Raw genomic sequence first — 23,463 nt, 5'->3', positions numbered from 1 at the left:
TCTTGTTAAACGTTAAAATATAGCACAGTATTTTTGCAAAAGCAGCTGTAACAGGATGAGCTAGACAGGAACTCAACCCCGTAAGTGTAACCAACTGCAAAGGAGAAATCAACATGCAATTAACTAAATAGTGCATATAAGCAATGGCTGAGCCTCCCTTTGGGGAGACAAGAGCAGAGCTTTGGATTTTAATTCCCTGTCTCCTCTCCTTGCTGCAAATAAATAAAACTAGCTAAGCACAACCATGACTAGTTCTTGAAAAGAACACTCCAAGCAGAAAACTCAAGGGGTCCGGTAACAAAAGGGATTGGGGCAAAGTTCCTCTAATCGGAAACTCCTCTTCTTGGGGAAGTGGCTCTAAGATCATGTTTGTGTAGGGAGAAAAACTGCGGGCACCCTCTGTGCTTTCTGAGTGTGACGAGGAATTATTAGGGGCCCTATTTGTAGTGAGTTCGGGTGATAGAAAGCAGGGATGCAAACTGAGTCCCTGCGCTAGGACGCTCTCTCAGGTGGATAGGGCAGGAGAGGCTGGAAAATAGATTAACGTCGAGGGACAGGAGCAAAGAGCTCACCGGATCCCCCAAAGTGCCCTGGAAATCAGGGCAGGACAGGACAGGACAGCCCGGTGCCTGGGGATCCGAGGAAGCTTGGGCAGAGGGGACTTTCCCAAAAGTTGGTAAGTTTTCTTGGCAGCTGTGGAAGGAAAAGAGATGTGACAGGGATCCCGTGGATATCCCTGTAGGCACGAGGCAGAGCGCAGACCAGCATCTGGCGGTCCCCTCCGCGCCGGCTGAATAGAGGACACTGGAGAATCGATCCGCTCCAGGCTCTAAGATTTATTGGAGTCGACAACCAGCATTTTCGCCGGGGCTAGGAAAGGGGGCGCACAGCCAAGCCTGTGCGGGAACCTGGGAGAGTCGGGCGAGCCTCTCACTGCGGGGCCTTCGAAGCCCAGTGCCGCACCGGGAAGTGATCGCCGCTTGCAGTCGCCTGACGCCAGCGGAAGTACTCGCCTTGGGGAGCCTGCTCCGCCGCCCGGCGCGGGTGGAAGGGGCGAGCGTGGGGTGGGGCTGAGGGCGGGCGCGGCTGGTGGGGGCGGGGCCCGCGGCGGTGGGGCGGGCTTTGGACAGGGTTGTTTTTGCCCGGGCGGTAGTACCTGGCGCTCAGCTGGGGCTGCCTGTCTTGGAGATTTGAACTGGTGCAGGGAGGGGCGCTGGAGGCCTTGGGGAGCGAGGCGAGTCGGAGGGGAGCTGGGAGCAAGAGAGCGCGCCCGTAGTCCTCCGCCACCGCGATGTCAGCGCAGTGCTGTGCGGGCCAGGTGAGCGAGGCTGGGTGCCACGCGGGGAGCGACGGATAGGGCGACGGGTTCGGGAGCCCAGGCACCACTGGGGCTCCCCTGGGTGTGCTCCCCAGCTCCACGGTGGAAAGCGGTGCGGGTGGTGGGTCTTTCGGGGCAGATCCCGCGCGGTCTGCATTACTGCCTCGGGCCCTAGCGCGGGGCTGGGCAATTGGGGAAATCCAGTGCCGCAGGCGGACGGGAAGACCTCGGGGTAGCCCTTCGGGCGTCCCCGTGTCTGTTCCCGTCCGACCTTAAGGATTTCGCTGGGGCAGGGTGGGCAGGACTTGGGCGGAAGATCCTTAGAGCTTGTCATCTCCTCCCAGGGCACGAATTTTTTCCCTAGGGGTAGTGCAGAGCTCCGTAGCCCACCCGGCTCTGCATACCGAATGAACCGAGGAAGAGACGAGGGTTTAGGCTTTACCTACTTGAACAAAATTCGGATCTTGTGGCCCAAGCAGGTTGCGCTTGGTATCTCACAAGGCTAGAGCATTGGCTCTGTCTCTTCGGGAACGTGTCGAAGCGTTTCCAAATTACAGTGCTCAGGTCTGGGCGCAGGGAAGACAGCCCTACTTCCTGCGTTTCCCGTCCCGGCTCTGGCGCGGCAGAAACTCGACTGTCTGGGTAGTACGCGAGCCTCCGTACCCCAGGTTTAAACTGAACTTGCCCTAACCTGTTTTGCAACTCTCGCCTGTTAAAACTTGTGGTATCTTAAAACATACATGTACATCAGGAATAGGCGTCTCCTACCGGTGAGTAGTGCATCAAGACAGAATTAGCTTTTAACCCTTTAATGCTATTTTCTCAGGGTTAGAAAAAAAGCGAAATACTGTAGGTAAAGCCTTCCAGGCGTCCACCTTCCTCCCTGTTGTCCTAATTATCAGCATGGTGTGTTCTGACAAATTAATTTAACTCCGGGGGCATTCAGGATCAGAGATGTTCTTGCTTCCTAATACAGTCAACCTTTGACAACCGAGACCAGCTCCTAAATGATGTAGAGGGTAAATTGTTAGGGGGTTCTGAAACTTTGCGATTGTACTGGCCGGTAATCGGCAGATTATCCGACCTCCTTGGAGTGGCCACTTGGAGTTACCGCCTCGTGTTTGAGGTCTCATTCTGTACTTGGCAGGCGTTCAATCTGGCCTTTTCAGAGATGAGGAAATTGAGGTTTTCAACTTGAGATGTAATAACTCGCCCCGAGTCAGGCAAGAAGAGAGGATGCTCCCCACCTTTCCAGGGCTTGGAAGACCAGTAGGGACCTGGAAAAGTTATTTTCTGAATGTTCTGAATCTCAAGAAAGTTTTGCAAATATTTTATTGTTGTTTTGAGATACTTTTTAATTCGATGGAGCACTTTTCATTAATAGTAATTACAATACAGGTATTTTGGGTCATCTCCAATTCTTTGAAAATCCCTTGAGGTTTTCTGTCACTCCAAGAAACTAATTTAGGACTCTGAAAATTATCACCAGTACTCAAGTGGGTCTTGTAAAAGAATTATTGGTACAGCTGATATTTTGCTAGGATTTAATGACTTGTTTCTATCCCCCCCCCCCCCGACTTTGGAAAGAACCCAATCCTGGCTATTCATCACAGAAAATTTAACTTCTGCTTTTTGGAACTGCTTGAGACATCGTTGTGGCGGGTCTCAAGGCAATGAGTGGGTGATGACACTGACTTGATATGGAAGGGCCCATAAGCTTGCATTAAAAAAAGTCAAGAGACTAGCAGAAGCTATCTGAGTCTTTCTTGTTTGCTATGAGCACCTACAAACTGTTCTTTACTCACAGCACTTCTGATATCACATATATGAGCTACCAGCCCCGCACCCCAACCAACCAATTACCCAACTCTGGACACCAACTGGATGTCCAGTAATTCATTTCAGTTTTGACACCAACCACCTGGAGTTAGGAATAGTATTCCTCAGTTTAAGGACTAGTCCCACAGGACTGGACTCTTCCACTCCCTTGCTCCCATTTCAGCTGCCATTCACAAGTCCTGTTCCCCCCATATGGGGGATGAAGATCGGATATAATTTCTTTTTATATCACAATAGGACAGCACCAACTACGTGCCAGGAGCTGGATATATGGCAGTGAGCCAGATAAGCATTTCTCCCCTCAGCGGTCATTCCAGTTGCAGGGTGTGGGAATGAAATTCTGTTTTTGGCCTGAGCTACTGGATAGGTGATGGTGCCATTTATGGAGGTGATGTAGGAGACTGGTGGGGAAGAGGACATTTGGCAAGGAAAACCCTTAGTTTTCTTTTGGCTCTGCTACATTTGAGATGATGATTAAAAATTAAATATCCAAGTCACTAGTTGGATATTTAAATTGGGAGAAGTTTGAGTTTGGAGATAGAAATTTGGGGGACTTTGCGGACCATCGAGAACAGTGTGTAATTCAGAAGAGAGCCTGGACTTGGGACCCACAGACGTGGTTTGATGTGGGAAATCTGGACAAGGGTTGGTGTAACTGCACATGTTACTCTCTGTTAACCTCAGTTTTTCTCAGCTGTAGAACGGGTGTGATAACACTTTCTATGGTTATGAAGATTGCACGTGATAACAGACAATCTCTAGTACAGGGTTTGGCACAGAGTAAGGAACTCTCCAGATCTTAGTGGCCACTATCCATCTGTACCTGGATAGTCTTCAGGTCATCTTACTTAATTTATTTTTTCGTCTTATTTTATTTTTGCACTGACTGATACACACGTAGGTTTTGATCAGGCTTTTGGCTGATGGATGCTAATGGAAGCAAAACTGAAAGGAGAGAGGTCAGTCAACACCTTCTGGGTACCCAGCACCATGGGAGGGCTCGGGGAACTGGGTGTTGAACAAAGACCTTCCTTGCTCTTTTGGAACCTCAGGAGCAATTGGGGCATGGAAGTGTGGGGAAAGCTAGCAACAAAAAATGACAGTACATACTTTCAGAGGGGAAATTAGAGGTATGATGAAATCTAGACAGTCCTTCTGAGGCAATTCAAAAGTATGGCTTGGCAGGTTTTGCTCCAGGCAAGTGTAAGCAGTAACAATAATAAGAATAATGGCTTAAGCTTATTTCATGCCTGCATGTGCTGTTTTTATCTCCATTGTATCATTCATTCTTCACTACAACCCTGTGGGGTGGGTAATGTTCTTTTTCTTAAAATTGATTTTTAGAGAGGAAGGGAGAAAGAGAAATATCCAATTTGTTGTTCCACTTAGGTATGCATTCGTTGTTGACTCTTGTATGCGACTCGACTGGGGATCAAAACTGCAACCTTGGCAGATCAGAATGGTGCTCTAACCAACTCAGCCAGGACTCTGGGGTGTGTAGTGTTCAAACTGGCTTCCTTTTGCAGGTGAGGCCACTGAAGTACAGGCAGATAAATGAACTGATTTTTGGTGGGAGAGCTAAGCCTTGAACACTGGTCCACTGGCTCTTGACTACCACCCTGATTATTCTTTTTACAGTATGAGTAAATGATAATAACACTTGCCCGCTATTGTTGCTTATAATGGATCTAAGTCATTTTTTAAAATGTTTTTTGAACCCTCACCTGAGAATATGCTTACTGGTTTTAGAGCAAGGGGGGGAGGAGAGAGAGAGAGAGAAACATCAATGTGAAAAACATTGATCTATTGCCTCCCTAACATGCCTTCTTGACCAGAGATCAAACCCGTGACCTAGGTATGTGCTGTGACTGGAGATTGAACTGTCAACCTTTTGGTATACAGGACAGTGATCCAACCAGCTGAGTTGCCTGGCCAGGGCTGGACCTAAGTCAGTTTTGAATACACATTATTATACTGTTTTGTTAGATATTGGTGGTTGTCAGTAGTTATGGATGGGTAAAGTTTAGCTTCTTCCTCATCACCTGCTCCAGGTTATAAAGAAAGCAAGTCTCAGACCAAATTCTGCCACACATGCAGACATACTTGGCAGGCAGCAGTTTGATCTGAGACTTCATTAAGTTCCAGCTCTTTGCCCCTCTTGGTGCGCAGACACACAACTTGCAAGTTTACCTGATGCAGATGGATCAACATTCTATTAGTTGGTAGAACTTGACTGAGACTGCCAGACCAGCGGGGCCACATAGATGGATTGAGTCAATAGTGAAGAGTGAAGACTTGCTCTGCCCTTATAGCCAGCTCATGTAAGGGTAGGAATGTCCAGGCCAAGGTGTTTTGTGCTGGTTCATATTACTGGATCACTGAGATTTTCCCCAATGAAAGTCTACTTCTAATGTCTGTTATGTTAATTACCAAAGCTACGAATGCCACTTGGGACTATCCACTGTCAAAGTTAAATAAAGCCAGGCATTAGTTGAAGCACTGAAGACAGATTTTGCTCAGTAGCCACTGACAGTAGGGGGAAAAGCCTAGCTCCATTTCTGATTGCATGATGGTGACTGAGAGTTTTAAAGAGAGAAGGAGGTAGTAGAGAATGAGGGAGGGCAAGCCAGTGGGGGCCCAAGTAGCATTTGGAAGTGCGAAATTACAAAGCGTAGTTCAGTGTGCATGTTGCTAGGTCAGCTGTGTCTGCTGGCTGGCAAGTTAGGATTCTCCCCTTCCACAGATTGGGAGACAGGTCCTATCCTCTTGATTACATTTCAAAGGAATGGCTTTTGGGTCCTTGAGAAAGACACTCCTGCATTGTAGGAAATAGATTTAGTGTCTGTCAAAGAGACGGGGACAGACTCACAATTGCAAGCCCCTTTGGATAAATGCTCAGAGAAATGGAGGCCCACCTCATGCGTTGACTAGAACAAACAGTAAATTTCTTGTGACAGCCCTGAACTTTTCCAGACAGGAACCCGAAAGGCAAAAGATGGCTGGGTTATCATCCCAAGGATGCAGCTTTGGGCTGCTGGAGGCTGTGTCAAAGCCTGGTCAAGTCTCTTTTTGCAGGGGTTTAGGCAGAGTTGCTATGTGCCAAGAGTTCTTGCAGTTCTCATGGTTAGCAAAACCTAGGGTCATCCAAGTTAGAGGTACCTGAAGCCCACGCAGGAGATGACTTTGAGGGCAGCCTCTGAGTTAATGTTAAATGTTAGCTGGAAAGGGTTTTCCTCATCAAGGTAACTGACCACCTCTGGACTGTAGTGTAAAATAGACACATATGCATGTGCATGCGCACGCACACAGTCCACGAAGTCTTAGATTAAAAATGACACGCCCCTGTAAGAATGATATCCCTGAGATGGCTTTCCTCCTCAATAAAACCCAAATCTCTAGGTCATCCTCAAGAAGCATTTCTTCAGTATTGGTCTTGCCTTTGCTTTGAAAGTGCTCTTGGAACTTGCACTCGGCCCTATCCACACCGCCCAGCACTTGTCACCTGAAGCACTGGCATTGTTTCCTGGTCACTGCATTTGTGTGTTTCCTCTCTCTCAGACGGAGTATGAGGTATGGCCTAGTGGAAGCCCCTGTCCAGTGCTCTTAGTTACAAAGCACTTTTCCCCTACAGATCTTTGTTTCTAGTGATTGGTAATAATGGGTCCTCAGCATATACATGTCGCTTCCATTCTTGGAAGGAGTCCAGGGTGGGCACCACAAGTTCACTCTTTTCACGACTGATGCTTTTTTGAACAATTTAGGGAATTTCTGAAGTACATAGGAAAAAAAATCGCACCTCACCCAGAGAACCATATTTTGATATTTTATAATACAGTCATATATTTTTTAAATCTTTTTTCTCAGAGACGAATATTTGTTTTATTGATTGATTGATCTAGAGAGACACAGCGAGAAAGACATCATGTTCCACTTCTTTATGCATTCATTGGTGGCTTCTTGTATGGGCCCTGGTCGGGGAACAAGCCCTGCAGCCTTGGCCTATAGGGACTGTGTTGTAACTAACAGCTACCTGGCTGGGGCAATCATATTTGATATATAAGATCACACTTTCCAAAGTTGGGATTATGTTGTAGATGCTATCTTCGATCCTACTCTTTTTGCTGAATTTTTATGGGGTGATCAAGGAAGTTTTTAACATGCACTAGCCTGTCCTTTGCACCCATTAGTGTTTTCCGGGCTTGCGTTCAGGGAGTCCCTCTGTCTTCGACCATGACCCGTTTCTCCAGAGGTGTTAAATAAACTGGAATGTGTGAAAGTCAGTTTATAGGTTTATGTGTTAATAGGTTTGTCTGTTTTGTTTCCCAAAAGGCTAAAAGTAATGAAGAAAATTCCTAATTATAACCACTTTTAAAAAAATGAAGACTTTATTTTTATAGTGGTTTTAGATTTACAGAAAATTGAGTGTAGAAGCACCACAGAGCTCCCCTATAGCCCCTGTCCCCCAGCGCACAGTTTCCCTGTTATCCTCCTGCTTCAGCGTGGTGTGTTTGCTACAGCTGGTAAAGCTGTATTGATATATTCTTATTAACTACATAGAGTCCATAGTTTACGTTAGGGATACTCCTTTTCATTTAAACTTTTTTGGTCCATTACAAGTTGACATTCAGTATTATTTTTTGTTAGTTCAGGTGTGCAGCATAGTGGTTAGACATTTATATAATTTATTTTACCCCTTTTAGTTGCCATCATTGACAATATAGTTCAACCATTTCAAAAAATTTTACCTCTTTTTTATATTTTTAAAATATTTTACTTATTTTTAGAGAGAGAGGAACATCAATGTGCAGTTGCCTCTTGTGCACCCCTCTATTGGTGACCTGGCTCACAACCCAGGCATGTGCCCTGACTGGGAATTGAACTGGCAAACCTCACAGGCCCACACTCAATCCACTGAGTCTCACCAGCCGAGGCTGATCTTTTTCTTTTTTTAAAAAAGATTTATGTATCTTTTAGAGAAAGGAGAATAGAGGGAGAAAGAGAGAGAAAGAAACATTGACTTGTGAGGGAAACATCAATCAGTTGCCTCTTGTATGCCCCCAACTGGGGACCTGGCCCACAACCCAGCCTTTGTGCCCTGACCCAAATCAAACTGGTGACCCTTTAGTTTGCAGGACAACACTGAACCCACTGAGCCACACCAGACAGGGCTGACCTTTTCCTTTATGGTTACTTAGACAGTATCTGTCTGGATGGTATTTGAGTCACTGTTTTCCTTCCGTAGGAAAGTGCCCATCTCTGTTTCAGTTGCATTGAGTGTGAGTTCTGTGCTTTGTGTCACTAGTATTGGCACTTCTATTTTTTTGTTCATTTTTATAAAACAGTCAAAATGCAGTGAAATATGCACATAATTGCTTCACCTGTGGCGATGTCGATCCGGCTGGTGTTGTGCTGTTGAACTGGTGAGATAGTGAAGAGCGGTTCGCAGGTGTTTTCGTGTAGTTAGTCAACTTCCAGTTGTTGGAAAGGTGAGTTTCTCACCTTGAACAGGAGAGTGAGAGTTGCACTGTCAGGCAGAGAGTTCGCATGGAGGGTGCACTTTCAGGTTTGTTTGTTTTGGCTGCTTTATAGCTGCCCTGGGGGAGCTGACAAATAGCTTTGGGCTGCAGCAAGTCTGAGCCGGGTGACTTTGCTGGCAGGGCCCCCGTAGGTTCAACCTATAGGGAATGGAAGGCAGCCCCTGACTCATCTCTCTGCTAATGAGTCAGAAGGCAAAACCCCCTTCCCCACTGTTTGCTTCCATCCTTTTTCTGTGCAAATATGACCTGCAGATTTCCCACAGATAGGGAGTATCTAGGAGTGAGTGCATCCTGAGACATGGAAGCGTTTTAGTTTCCCAGGTGTTTTCATGGAAATCCCATTTAGAAGCCTCAGCTTGTATAGAGCTGTAATGATGACATCATCTACTTATATTTCAGAGTAGCCCTTGGCCAAATAATCTATGATAATTTGGTGTTAAAAAGGAAGCCTTCATATAAGCAGAACTAGCTGTTGGATGCAATTCCATTTTATCCTTTGACTAAGCTGTTTTCAGTGTTTTAAATTGTAATTATAAAGATCCTAAGTTCTCTTAGTGTCCTGAGCGGACTTGTTAGTACATTTTCATTACATATTGCTGTTGTCAGTTAAATTTAGGGTTGGGATTGGATATTGAGAGCAGTATCGATCAAGTTACTGGTCTAAATCACAGGTTGTTCCCCACGATCAGCTTTTCCAAGTAGTCCAAAGTAAACCTTTGTGACCTTTGTTAAAATGTATTAAAATATTTCCAGTGGGGATATCCTTTTATCTTCCAGCCTGTGTGTTAATGATATTTAAAAAAAAAATTTTGAACATAATCTGAGAGTCAGTGGTGTAGTGCATGTGTAGGAAATTCAAATACTGGATTGGTTCAATTACATAAAACATCTGTTTGAATTCTAAAGGAAACAGGATTTTACTTTTGGTTTTTCTTATGTACTTTGCCTTGTGAGATTAAAGTTGAGCTAATGTTTAAGGAAAGCAGCTGTTGTGAAAAAACTTACAGTAGGTTTTTATCTCAGAATAAATTTCAAAACAATTTGTGGGTTTGAGGTCTGTTTACACTATACAGTGATTAGACAGCATGCCCCGCCCCCTTCCATGCAAACTTGTCTGGTCAAAATGAAAGGAGGAAAACTACGTACACAAATCTTATTTGTGCAAAGATAGCTAGGAGAGATGGAAAATCAGATTTCTGTGTATCGCTTTTAAATAAACTGGCCAACTTCACTTCGAAACAAAGCCCACAAGATTTTTGTGGGATTTATTTTCCGTTTTTTTGTTTTCATTGTATTGCAGTAATTTTACAGAGGGCTGAGTCTCTTAATGCCCTGATTCTTGGCGTGTGTGGCTCACCAAAATGGGAGAAGAATTCAGCCTTTTGTTCCAATGCCATGCCCATTGAACTCTTCCAGTAACGGTCTCGGAAACAATGGGAGGGTTTTGTAACCATAGTAATGAAACTGTTTTCTGCAATAGCATTCTCTAACAATATGAATTTTTTTTGGTTTGGTAGCATTATTCATAAGGATCCTAAGACATTGTTGACTTATTTCATTTGCTGTTTGGGGAAAAAAATCATCAAACTGCCCCCAAAATGATAATGTCAGTTGATAAATATTCATTGGATACCTAGCATGATAGAATCCAAAGGCTGACTTTGATGCTTGAGAGCAATTAGTGAATTGATGCTGGATTTCCGTAGTATAAGATTTTTCCTGGGGCAGAGCTTCTTGGCAGACTCCACTGAGTTTTATTACTTCAGCTTTGAACCTTTTATGCCTGGGAAAGGGATGGGAGCAGAGTCTCTCGGGGACATTCTCCCGGGAGTAAATGAACCTACCCAGAGGGGCACGTGGAGAGCTGGCTCCCCAGGAATGGGCTCTAGGGGTTCCACGCAGCCCTGCAGTTACACACACGGTTGTGTCTGGGTGTATTCTGAACACCTTTCTCTGGAAGACGGTCCTTAACATTTTTCAGCTTCTCAAAGAAATCCTATGACCACAGAAAAAACCCCCAAAGTAAAGCAAAACAAAACAAACCCCAATATGGAATGAAAAGGGGACAAACAGTGGAGACACAGTCATATGAAAGGCAGACAGTACTCCTTGCAAAAGAAAGAAAAAGAAAATTGAGTGAAGGTACAGCTTGCCAGGAGAGAGAGAGCCTGGGGTGGGGGTGGGGGAGGGGTGCTGGCCTTGTGTACAAGGAGAAGTTAGTAAGCGGGAGACTGAAGAATTCTGGGGGTTTGAGCGGGGTGGTGGGGTTGAGTTGGGGTGGTGGTGGTTTGGCAGCCTTGGTTTCCAGGGCACAGAAGCTACAATGCTGTGGGTTGGGGGTACCGGGGAGCTGAGGAACTGAGGCCAGGGAATGTAGGTTATTATCTTTTAAGACTATGGCAATGGAGGGAAGACCATTAACTAGCAGGAGATGGAGGATTTTTGTGGAATGTGGTTTGGAGTTGATTTTAGGGAGGGATCTGTACAGGCTGCCAAAGTGAAGGGGGAGCAGGTTACAGCCTGAGCAAGTTTGGGGCTGGCCCTTGTTGGGTTTTGGAGAATGGGCTTGAACACTTATTTTTTTAGTAATTTTCATTAATCATTTATTTTTTTAGAGAGAGGGAAAGAGGGAGGAAGAGACAGAGACAGAGAGAAACATCAGTGTGTAGTTGAGTCTAGCACTTCCACCACCGGGGACCGGGCCTGCAACCCAGGCATGTGCCCTGACTGGGAATCAAACCGGTGACCCTTTGGTTTACAGCTGGCACTCAATCCACTGAGCCACACTAGTCAGGGCCGTTTTAAGTTTGTTGAAGCCACTGGGATTTTATTTTTCTTTGAAAAATTCTGGAAAGGCATAACTAGTTCTGGAGAGATCCAGGTTTTGCTATTTGTGTGGAAATTGTTGAGGCAGATTGTGGAATCAGAGAAACTTCTGGAAGAAACTTTGAAAAGCATCCCTTTTAACTCCCCATCTGAAGTTTAGATGTCTTTTTTTTTAATATCCCTCCTAAGTGTGCATCAGGTGTGTTAGAACCTCTCTAGGGTTGGGGAGCCCGCGACTGTTCCCAGTCATAAGTTTTCTGAGCTTTGGTTTCTTTGTTCATTGAAAAGGGAAGATTGTGTCTTTGCCTCCCTTATATGGTTATTGAAAGGGGCAATCCTGTATTTCGACTATTGTTACCTATAAAGTGGGGTTAACAGAAGAGAAGCTGTAATAAAGAACGAAAGCATTTACTTGAGCAAAGGAGTTGTTGCATCCTGAGAGGGACAGCTTCAGGTAGCAACCTAAATTGTGCTCTTAGAGAACAAAGAGAAACAAGGTTTAGAAGGGCAAAACACAACTGCCCTTCATCCATGCAAACGAAGGATTGCTGGCTAGATCGACAGGCATTGGTTAGTTCCAACATACACGTGAGAGAGGTGAAAACTGCGAGGAAGGAAGTGAAGTCCATTTATGTCCATGCAGCAGTCGTTCCAGGATGTTCATGGCTCAGCCTTGAGCTGAGTTTAACAGCAGGCTAGCAACTTAATAGCAGCCCTGAGAACTGAAGCACAAGATGTTTCCAGGCTCCACTTAATAGCCTCTCAGCTCTATCTTAACTGTCTTAGTAATGCGTATTCCATTTTGTTTTCTCCATTATCAGTGGTGATGCAGGTGTGTGAGGGTTCCAGTGCAGGAGACTGAGACCACTCTAGGTGTTTTCAGCAAGAGGGAATTTAATATAGGGAATTAGCTGTTTCCTGGAGGTAGACACCACAGCAGGAGGGTGGTTCTCATCTTTGGTTTCTCCTACCAAATATTGTGAGTGTCGCAAGTTGTCAGAACCCTAAGCTAAGAGTCTGGGAAATGTGGTTCCACTTTCCAGAGTCTTCAGTACTGGAAGACTCAAAGAAGGTAGGGATGGAGGTAGAGTGAGACAGTTGCCCATGTGGACTGCAAGCTGTGAGAACTAGTATGGTAAACTCTACCTTCGTGAATACTGTACTTCTGGCCCATCGTGTCTTGACCAAAGGGAAAGCGACAGCCTCAGAAGTAAGGCGGGCGTGTTGAGGGTTGACTTAGAGGCAGGAAGATGGAAATGTGCATCTTACCGGTCTTCCTCCCTCTGGTCCCTTCACTGCGTGATCGTTTTTCCACGCCACCAGCAGGTCGATCGTTTTGCTAAAGGGTTGTTCAGTCGTGTCATCCTCTGCCTGATTTTTCAACCCCAATTGGGGTTAATGAATGGATTTTCTAAATGTAAGTCCTTTGTGGGAATCTATTGGGGCTTTTGTATAAAGATGACACATTCTAAATAACAGTGTATGTAATACATGTCCCCTAGTCAGACCTGATATTCGTAATCTGTGTTCTTTTTTTAATTGACTGTAGCTAGGAGTTTATCAATTTTATTCACTTTGTGAAAGAAACAATTTTTAATTGTTAGTTTCTCTCCTATTCTTTATTCCCTCTTTTTACTTTCGTTGAGTTTAATCATTCCTATTGACTTTTTAAGGCAGAAGCCGAGACCGTTATTTTAAATCTTTCTTTTTAAAATAAGTATTTAAAGCTACATTTTACATCCCACACATTTTGATATGTTGTATTTTTATTATTTGGTTCAAAATGTTTTCTGATTTTCCTTGTGATTTCTTTGACTTACGGGTTATTTAGAATAACCCAGTATGGGCCCTGAGTAACCCATACTGTTATTTTCCAAATCTTTGAGGATTTTCCAGGAGTATTTTTGTTGTTAATTTCTAATTTACTTTTGTGGTGATCATAGAACATATTCTGTATATATTTGTTTCTTTAAAATCTATTTTTATAAATATAGATTTATATTGAATATTGAATCACTCATCGAATATTTTTCAGCATTCTATCTTCTCTGTTTCCTTTTTATTTCGTCCAATGCCGTAAGGATTATAGTTTGTAGCATCTCAGAGAAGGGATGAGCATCAGAATTTCACCATTAGTGATGGGAGCCCGTGATAAGTAACATTACATGAAAACCAATTTTAAAAGTGTATTCTGCTTTATAAAAATAATTTATAGTTGCAGAAAATTTGGAAAATACAGAAAAGTATTTTAAAAATGTCATTTGTAATCCTAGAGAAAACCCTATTAGCACTGTTTTATTGCATTTCACTCATGTTAAAAATAAATTAGACCATACTCTATGTACTGTTTTATATCCTAACTTATTTTCATGTAACAATATGAACAGTTTTCCATATAAGAATTCTTAAAAGCAAGCATTTTATTGATTATATTACATTTAATTGATCATAACATTTATTTCATTGTTTTTCTTTTATTAGAAATTTAGTGTATTTCTTTTTTAAAAAAATTATAAGTAACTCTTATGTAACCTTTCTCTATGTACATGCCTCTTACTTTAGGCAGGAATCTTGGAAATAGCCCTGCTATGTAACATAGCATGAATATGTCTCCTAAAAATCAAACTATGTAAAATCACCCAGTAGAAACCCCAGGCATTATGGGAAACGTGGGGTTGGAGCACAGCTTTTAAAAACTTTGTCAGTGACTTTTTTTTAACAGGAACCTAGTGAACATAGTATTACAGTTTTACATAAAACATTGGCACTTGACCTTGGAAGAGACCTGAAATTTGTTTGTGGGCGTGGACGTTGGGAGGTTTGCAGCTTATGAGGTGAGAAGTAGGGAAGGACGGTCTCTGAGGCTGGGTGGACAGTTGTGACACCAGGTGCACGTCAGTGTGACCCATACAGAACGTGCATGTTGAGCTGAGGTTTGTGAATTCAAACATTCCTACACAGCTCCGTTCAGCTGGGCGCAGTCTTCCGCCATCAGTGACTGTTTCTCACAGACAAAACTGCACATCCTGTTATGCTCGAATTGTCCCCTGACGTGGTAGGGGGAGGAGAAAGTTGTCCTTGACCCTCTTAGGGTCTCTGGCTGGGTTTGAAAATTAAATTGACAGAGACAAATCAACAGGAGAAAAGCATACACATTTATTTAGTGTATGAGTTTTGTGCGCCTTTGGCACTCTCATAAGGAAATGAAGATTCAAAAGAAATGGGGAAACCTCCTTGCTCTTACATTAGGTCGAACAAAGAAGCAATTGTGGAAAAGTAACTAAACTATGTGGGGAGGTGAAAAGAGAAGATAAGTATTATTTTAGCAAGGTCTGTTTGTGTAGTAGTCTCTCAGTGTCAACTTTTGTCCTTGATTATGTCTTTCTTTCTGGTACAGGGAGGGTTCCTTTCACATGGGAGTTTTATCTTCTGCTTTCAGGAAGAAAAAGGGAGGTCAAAGTGCCCCTCTTGCACCTGCTGTTTCTCAAGTGCCTTTAAGTCAAAATAATCAATTTGCCAAAGTGGCACATTTTGGGGTGAGATGTACTGAGCTCCTTCAATGTCAGTCCCTTTGAAACAAAGTTACCTGTATGTTTTCAGAGCAAGTCCTGTATAGCAAAGCCAACTATAGAATGAATAGCTCAGAAGCCTTGGGCATTGCAGACCTCCTTCAGAAAGGCTGACCATTGCACACTCCTGTTAGCTGTGAGGGAGGCGCTGTCCCCTAGCCCCGCTTTGGACCAACTCCCAGAAAGTTGTTGCCAGAAGTGACTGGAAGGGTCTTCTGCCCCTGCTACTCAGTTGTGATCAGATTTCTTGAACCATAAGAAGTGAACAACTCCAGAGACGAGAACTCCCTATCTTCAAAATCAGCTCTAAGCCCTACTTAGGCTTTTCTGCCCATGTCTTGGGGAGGGATGCCATAGTTTGGTGTGGTAGTTAGAAGAGGCAGGCAGCCTCCCAGGTGGCTGGGGGCTGTGGCACCCGGGCCATCGAGGACCACCGTTGGTTTGATGCTGCTGCTGCTGGTTGTGGGGATCGCTAGCATCTACCTAAACTGTACACTGAAAAATGAGACATGCTGACAGAGAAACATTGTGCCTCTGGGATGCGAGAGGTCAGTTGGAAGCCCAAGTCTTAGAAGTTTCAGCACACGCAAATTGTCAGACTGAAATGAAACCACCTTGGGAAGTTCTTGGTTGGGAGCAAGCCAGAGAAAGTCTCACTGCTGACTATGAGGTTTCTGACAGGAGTGATACCTCGCTCCTGGTTGTGGGTACCGTGATGGCTCACGTGAGAGTCTGCAAACTCACACAGTGGTCTTCTGGAGCTAGAAGGATCCTCAAGGGAGCAGAATACCCACCTTCTGTTACTGGCAAGGAGACAGGCCCCCAGAGTCAGGGCCTCTTCCAAGGCCACACAGCTAATCAGCCTCCAGCAGGGGTTGCCACCCTGCTCCCTGGCCTGTGTGGTATGCCCCAGTGCCCAGTACACGGTTGACTCCTGATAAATGTCAGGAGGGTGAACGGGTAGATATTGGGGTTTTTTTTTTGAAAGATATCGGCTATCTTTGCAGAGCAGTTCAACAAAAGAGCTCATGACTGCAGATTTTAAACCTCATCTTATGATAGAAATCTCATTGTTTCTTTCTTTTTTTTTTACACTGTATTTTGCTGTCATATTCTGTTTCTGTAAACTCCCAAGCAATTGTTTAAAAAAGTTTTCCCCAGAAAGTTCTGCTCTGCCTGTGGATCATACGATTTAACCAAAAGCAGTTTTAAAGAATGTGTTTTCTTACCAAGTGAAGTAGTTTGTGAAAGTTGCAGGTTGCTGAGTAAGGGGTATTAGGCCATTTAGAACAAGCTGGTTAACCAATGAGCTGATCTATGCAAATTGTCATGCCCAGCATTGGCTTGTGGCTGCAGGCTTTGGGAAGCACGAAGCAGTAAATTATTTCCTTATGATGGGGGGAGAGGAGGGATGAGGGTTGTCCTGGGATTGCATTTTCTTGGAAACAAGAGGTTCAGCAGAACCGAGTCTCTGCCTTTTTCTTGCTATGGTGTGGCAGAGAGAAAGCCCTGGTTGTTCAGAGTGCTGGAGAAGGCTGATGCCTTCATTCCTTTTGCCCCTCGTTATGGGGAGTCTGAGGGTACTCCTTGGTTTTTTAGGGAGATGCCCCTTCCTCTCTTCTACTCAACATTGCCCTTCCAGGTGTTTGTAAGACTTTGAGAGTAATAAAAATTGGGTACTGTAAACAAAGCCCAGAGCTTCTGATCCAAAAGTAAAGCCACAAGCTTGTTCAGCATGGCACTTGGGAGGCAGGGGTCCCAGGGGCAGTGCTGTTGGTGTTTTGAGTGGGGCAGCTCCTTCTCTTGAGGGAGTCCTGGGAGACCCGATATTTAGCATGCTGGATAACCTCTAGATGTCACCAGCCTTTGTGCAAACACTGCCCCCACCTTTGTGACCAGTTGTCCACAAGGTTCCAGGGGACAGGCTGCCACTGCCCAGACTGGAACCGCTGAGTGCTGTGGGATTGATAAAATGCTTTCATTCAGTTTAAAACTCCTGTGCGATGGGCCGAATCCTGCGTCTAGTAGTGCATAGCCGGAGAGATGAGAAAGGACACAAATAAGCAAAGTAGACGGCCACCACAGCACCACCTTGACATGTATAACATGCTTCCAAGACTTGACACGGTGACGTTGGCTGTGCTTTTCACGTAGTTTACTTGAAATGTTGTTCACAAGTATCATTAAGATTTTAGTACTTACTAAGCCAAAGTTCTGTTTGAAAGGAAAGGAAAAAACATGCTTCATAGAGAATTCATGTAGACATAGTTCTGATACGCATTTTTAGGCTTTTTTTTTGGTTGTTATTGATAGTGTTGATGTAAGAACTATCCAAACCTGTAGAGAATTATTATAAGAGTTTATTTGAGCCAAATTGATGACCTCACTGGAGAGCGAGATCTCAAATGCTTAGAGAATTATAGTTTTGCAGCTTTTTGCATTTGAAATTAAGGAAGCAACAAGGAAGATTAGATGGAGGGGGGAGAAAGCAAGGTGGGGATTGGGTTACAACCTTATGTGCTCTCTTGAGGGTTAACACCCTCTTCTAGGGATATTACTTCTGGTCTCTCAAAGGTGTGTTTATCTAGGTGCCCAAGAACAATGGACAAGGCTGGCTTAAAATTTTTTACTAAAGAAGTCATGGCCTTGAGGGGTGACCCTCCGCCATGCCCTGCCCAGCCCAGCTAGGGATTTGTGATCAATCACCTGGTGAGGTTACTTTCCATAGAAGCCCCTTTTCCCATCCACTATTGTATAGAGGCAGGGTAGTTGACAATCATCTCTTAAGAGCTGATTCTGGTGACGGGCAGCTAGAGCAGCCTCTGCCCTGTACCAGTGGTGTGCCTTCAATCTGTCTTTCAGTTTTCTCCTCTGTAAAATGGGGTAACTGCTAACATCTTCATAGGATTTTGTACTTGGAACAGTAGCTGGCCCAGAATATGGAGGCATTCATGTTAGTTTTTATGGAAGGGGCTGGTACGGTCCCTTGGTTTAGCAGTGCCCACAGTGTAAGTTGTGAATAAACTTTTTTTGAGGTTTGATCCAGGCCCTGTACTTTAAAGTAATGTGTAGCTCTAATATTTAACAGCATTAAAATGGGTTAAAAGTGGTCCATAAAAAGGATTATTGAGCTGGCCAAAGAGTCTGTTTAATTTTTTCCATAAAATAAAAGACACATTTTTTATTTGCACCAATAACTTTATTGATTTGAATATTTTGAGTATGTTGGCTCTTTCCCGCTATTGGCTTCTAATGGGTAGAGGCCATCAGAAGATGCTGCTAATCATTTTTCCAACGCATAAAACAGCCCCACAGAAAAGAATTATTTGGCCAAAATGTCAACGATGCCAAGAAACTTCGCAAACCACTTTTGACATGTTCCATCAGTCACAGAACCTTCTCCATATACTGCGCAAATCTTTCTTTGCATTTTTACCTTTTTTGAAATTGTTAAAGCATGATATGCCGAAAATATTACCTGTTTTCTTCCATGCTCAATAGTAAAAGGGCTGCACAAAAATTCACCAGTTTTGGTAAGTTTTAAAAAAATGTTTACTGATATGACAGCTGTCACAATTTAATCTAACAAAATTGTTCAACTGAAGTTAAAGACAGGTAAGCACTACTAGAGCCATCATCATATGGAAAGAATGTAGTGAGTTTAAGAGAAGGTATGAGTGAAGATTTTAAATAATAATCTGGCAGTAGCCAAGGTTTTTCTAATTGTGATGGAAGATACATAAGCAAGTTAATAAATTTGAGTATGTTAAAATTAGAAATGTGTCCATAGGAAAATATAAACAAAGTCAAAACACAAAGGATACACAGTGATTAATAGCACAGAACTATTTTTCTTAATTTACAAAAAGTGTTCTTATAAATCAACAGAAAAGACACACAATAAAAAAATGGACCAATGTCATGGATGGATAGTTTAGAGGGGAAAATGCAAATGGCCAATAAACACATGAGAGGATGTTTATTTAGTCTTACTCATAATTTAAAAATACAGTTCAAAATGAGATGTTTTTCATTGATCAGATCGGCAAAGTTAAAAAGTATAAAACCTACAGTTGACAAAGTGATAGGAAAATCTTCCTGTGTGGATTCATGTTTTGTTACCATTGGAGGAATATTTAATTTAGCATAATCTCTTTGAATCATAATTAAATATGTTTGTGTTCTTGGATTTAGCAGTCTTACTATTTTTTGTGTTAGAAGTAAATGCAAAATATCTTTATTGATTATTGATAATGGAGACTGTTTAAAATAAATTACTAGCCTTCTATACAGTGGAATACTATGTCATCATTAAAAAGAATGAAGAAAATTTGTGTGTGCGGAGGAGAGATTCCAATATACCATATGGTGTTGAGTAGGGATTAAAGAACAGTGTTCCTTCCTTTCAGAAGGAATAGCCACACGTTGTTTATGAAGATGCTTGTGTATGCACAGATATTTGAAAGTTTTTCAGATATACTAGAAACTGTTAACAGTGGTTGCTGTAGTGGAGTAAGAACAGGAGACGGGGGGCGATGATGATGGCATTTGCTTTTCATTTGAAACCTTGCTGTGCTGTTTGAATTTATTATGAGCATGTGTTGGCTACTTCTTTTAAAAATTTCAAGCTTGTTTTAGTGTGCTTTAGGTTTTAACAAACCTGAATGTGTGAACTATAATGTTACATAATTGCATTTTCTGGCACTGTGTTCATTTTGATATTACCCCTGACAGTGGGGGAGGAGGGGCCGGGGAGTGGTGGTGGTGGTGGTGGTGGTGGTGGTGGTGTGTGTGTTTCGTGTTTAGGAAGTCGGTTTAGAGATAACAGATTTAACCCATTTTTGCATTAAGACAGGAAACTGAGGTTATCAGTTTGCACAGCTGATATGTATTTGTGGTGTAATTTATTTTTATCTTTGTTATCCATAATTTACATATGTAAATGAAATTTTTTTTAGCTCAAGTGTACTGAGCTGACTAGAACTAGGAACAGGAGTATGCCGCCCATAAAAGTGAGGGCTAAGATGGTAAGTCTTTGTCAGAAGACTCCAGCTGGCTGTAGATGGGTATTAGGAGCTGTTAGATGGGCTGCTTTGGTACAAGACAAGAACATTGTTAGAGAAATGGCAGCCCTAGTACAAGATTCACCCATTTCAATGTATTGTCTCTTAAGAAAACTAAGCATTGAAAGATCCATGAAATATTTTATATAAACTTTACAAAGCATTTTATAGCTGACCAATAATTTAAGAAACACGTGAAACAATTTCAGCTCTGGGAATTTGCCCTTGGGGACGCATTGTTCCTGTTTAAATTAACAGGTGTTCAAAAACCTCATAGTTCGTTATTCTTAAACTGGTACTGGAGAAATGCCCACAGTTTTATTTCTCTCTTGAACAGAAGTGTCCAACCTTTTAAAATTATTGTTTGAGGTTTTATTTTTTGACACTTGATTTTATTTTTATTTTTGACACTTATCTGTCTGAAAAGGACTATATTAGGTTGTTTTTTAATTAAAGAAATTCTTTATAAAATTAGTTTAGCATATAATTTACATACTATTACAGCTCACACCTGTGACGTATACAATGCAGCAGTCTTTAGTGTATTTACAGAGTTGTGCAGCTATCTCTGCAGTCTGATTTTAGGGCATTTTCGTCACCTCTGTGGCCACTAGCAGTCATTCCCCCCCAGACTTCCTCAGAGCCCTGGCTTCCAACTGCTCATCTGCTTGCTGGCTGTATGGATCGGCCTATTCTGGAAATTTCATATAAATGGAACCATACAGTATGTGATCTAGGACTGGCTTCTTTCACTTTTTTTTTCATGCTTTTCAAGTTCATCCATGTTGTAGCATGGGTTGGTACTTCATTTCTTTTTTTTATCAATATACACATTTTACTCATCTATTTTTTAGTTGATAGTTGTTGGGTTGTTGCCACTTTTGGGCTGTTATAAATAATGCTGTTCTCAACATTTACTACAAGTTTGTAAGTGGACATGTTTTCATTTCTCTTGGGGAGTGAAATTGCTGGGTTGTATGGTAACGGTAACTATATTTAATCTTTGAGGACCTGCCAGGTAATTTTCCAAAGAGGCTGCTGCATCTTGCATTCTCACCAGCAGGGTATGAGGGTTTTCATTCCTCCACATCCTCCCCAACATTTACAATCGTCTGTTATTTATTTATTTATTTATTTATTTATCTTTAGAGGGGAAGGAGAGGGAGAGAAACATCAATGTATGGTTGCCTTTCGTGCGTCCCCTGCTGGGAGTTGGCCTGCAGGGAACCTGCCTGCAACCCAGGCAATGTGCCCTGACTGGGAATCGAACCGCGATCATCTGGTTCGCAGGCCCGTGCTCAATCCACTGAGCTACACCAGCCAGGGCTTCAATTGTCTGTTTTTTTAAAATTCAGCCATTCTATTGGATTTGAAGTGGTAACTCATTTTGGTTTTGATTTGCATTTTCCTAATGAGCAATGATGTTAAACATTTTTTCAGGTGCTTATTGTCCCTTCATATGCCTTGGAGAAAATGTCTGTTCAGATCCTTTGCCCATTTTTTAATTGTTTTTTTAAATTATTAAATTTTAAGAAGTGTTTATATATTCTAGACACCGTTTTCTTATATGATAGGTACAAATATTTTTATCTCATCCTGAGTGATTTTTTTACTTTGATAGTATCATTTATAATGTAAAAGTTGTAAATTTTGATGTAGTCCAATTTATTTTTTCTTTTGCTGCTTGTATTTTTTTTCACTTACACTTTACATTCAATATTATTTTCTATTAGTTTCAGGTGTAAATGTGCTTTTGGTCTTACATCCAACAACACTTTGCCTAACCTATGGTCATTAAGATTTAGTCCTGTGTTTTCCTCTAAAAGTTTCATAGTTTCAGTTCACACATTTAGGTCTAATCCATTTTGAATTAATTTTTGTGTATGGTATAAGGAAAGGGGTTCAGTTTCATACTTTTGCATTTGGATATCCAATTCCAGGACCACATTTTTAAAAATATATTTTATTGGTGATGCCATTACAGTTGTTCTGTTCCCCCCTTCATTCCCCTCCTCCCTGCACACCCCCTCCCCCACCATTCCCCCCTTTAGTTCATGTCCACGTGTCTCAGGTTCTTTAGATTCTATATTTCTCATACTATTCTTGCCTTCTCCCTATTTTCTACCTACTGTCTATGCCATTTATTCTCTGTACCTTTTCCCTCCTTCTCCTCCTCTCACCCCCCTGTTTCTAACCCTCCATGTGATCTTCAGTTCTATGGTTCCACTCCTGATCTAGCTGTTCCAGGACCACATTTTGAAAATACTGTTTTTCTCCTTTGAATTATCTTGGCCCACTTGTCAAAAGTTAATTGACCATAAACACTAGGGTTTATGTCTAGGCTCTCAATTGTATTAATTTTTTAATTGACTGTACATTGGAGGAATTATTCATCTGGGATTTAGACACAGTGGGACTGTTATAGAAGTAACTCAGTTCTTCTTGCTGTAAGGAATTATAGATCAGCAAGTCTGTTAGCATGCAAGCAGGGTTTGTTAATGATACCTTAGAAATGCAGGTGGGTCTTTCTGAAGTGGGAAAGAAAGGCCAGAGCATCAGGTTCTCTTTCTTGAGGACTTACGTAGCCTGCAGGATGAGGTGAAGAAGTTACATACTGATTGACTGGTAAAGGTGGTGCCAGCTTCCCCCAGGGACATGTGACTACCCAAACGAAGGTATGTGTGGGGGTCTCTTAGCTTGGAATCCTTATCTTGCTTTAAGACCACATTTGGTCATCTTGTTGTAAAACAGATACGTGACAGGAGGTAGTTAATTAAAGTTGAGGCAGTTACCCAAAGTTACTTATGGGCTGTTTGTATAAGCACTGGGGACTCCCTGGTCAAACAGATAGTGACCAGAGGTAGGCAATTAACCAGAGGTGTTTTATGGGCTTTTTCTTTGAGCACTGTGGACCCTCTCCTTTCCCCTTCCTAGATCTTGGGATGAATACATAGTTTCAAAGGCTTTCTTTCCCAGGTAGTGGAAATGATGCACGGAATTTCAAGGTATTAGCATGGTGTTTCTTGTGATGTTGGAACAGCTGGCAATCATATTGGACCAGGCTCAGAACTGCTGAATTAGTGGGTGAGACATGTCTCCCTCCCCCTCCCTCCCTGCCTTGGTTTACTGTTTATCCTGCTTGGCAGGATTGTCAGTCAGTGGGCTAGAGAGTACGTTTTGGGGATTGCCGATTGGTCATTCTTAGTCATTCTTAGATGGTTGACTCATCTCTCTGTGATCATAAGATTAAGCAGGTTTAATCGAAAGCTACACAGAGTAGTAGTAGGTGTTAGAGGCCTACTACTACTGAG

At 42.7% G+C, this 23,463-nt stretch overlaps 1 protein-coding gene across 1 annotated transcript in view; it reads left to right on the top strand.

Moving 5' to 3' along the window:
- The first annotated feature begins 1,136 nt into the window (after nt 1-1,136).
- The window catches only part of SERINC5 (serine incorporator 5), an 86,691-nt gene continuing 64,364 nt past the window's right edge, over nt 1,137-23,463 (top strand). The window contains exon 1 of the mRNA XM_037032422.1: nt 1,137-1,318. Coding sequence (XP_036888317.1) covers nt 1,292-1,318 — 27 coding nt within the window. The 5' untranslated portion in view covers nt 1,137-1,291. The remainder of the gene's footprint in view (nt 1,319-23,463) is intronic.

This window comes from Sturnira hondurensis, unplaced genomic scaffold (genome assembly GCF_014824575.4).
Source record: "Sturnira hondurensis isolate 20B ecotype Veracruz unplaced genomic scaffold, ASM1482457v3 Scaffold0021354, whole genome shotgun sequence".
NCBI lineage: Eukaryota > Metazoa > Chordata > Mammalia > Chiroptera > Phyllostomidae > Sturnira > Sturnira hondurensis.
Note: the sequence above shows the minus strand (reverse complement) of the source record. Positions and strands in the feature narration are given on the sequence as shown.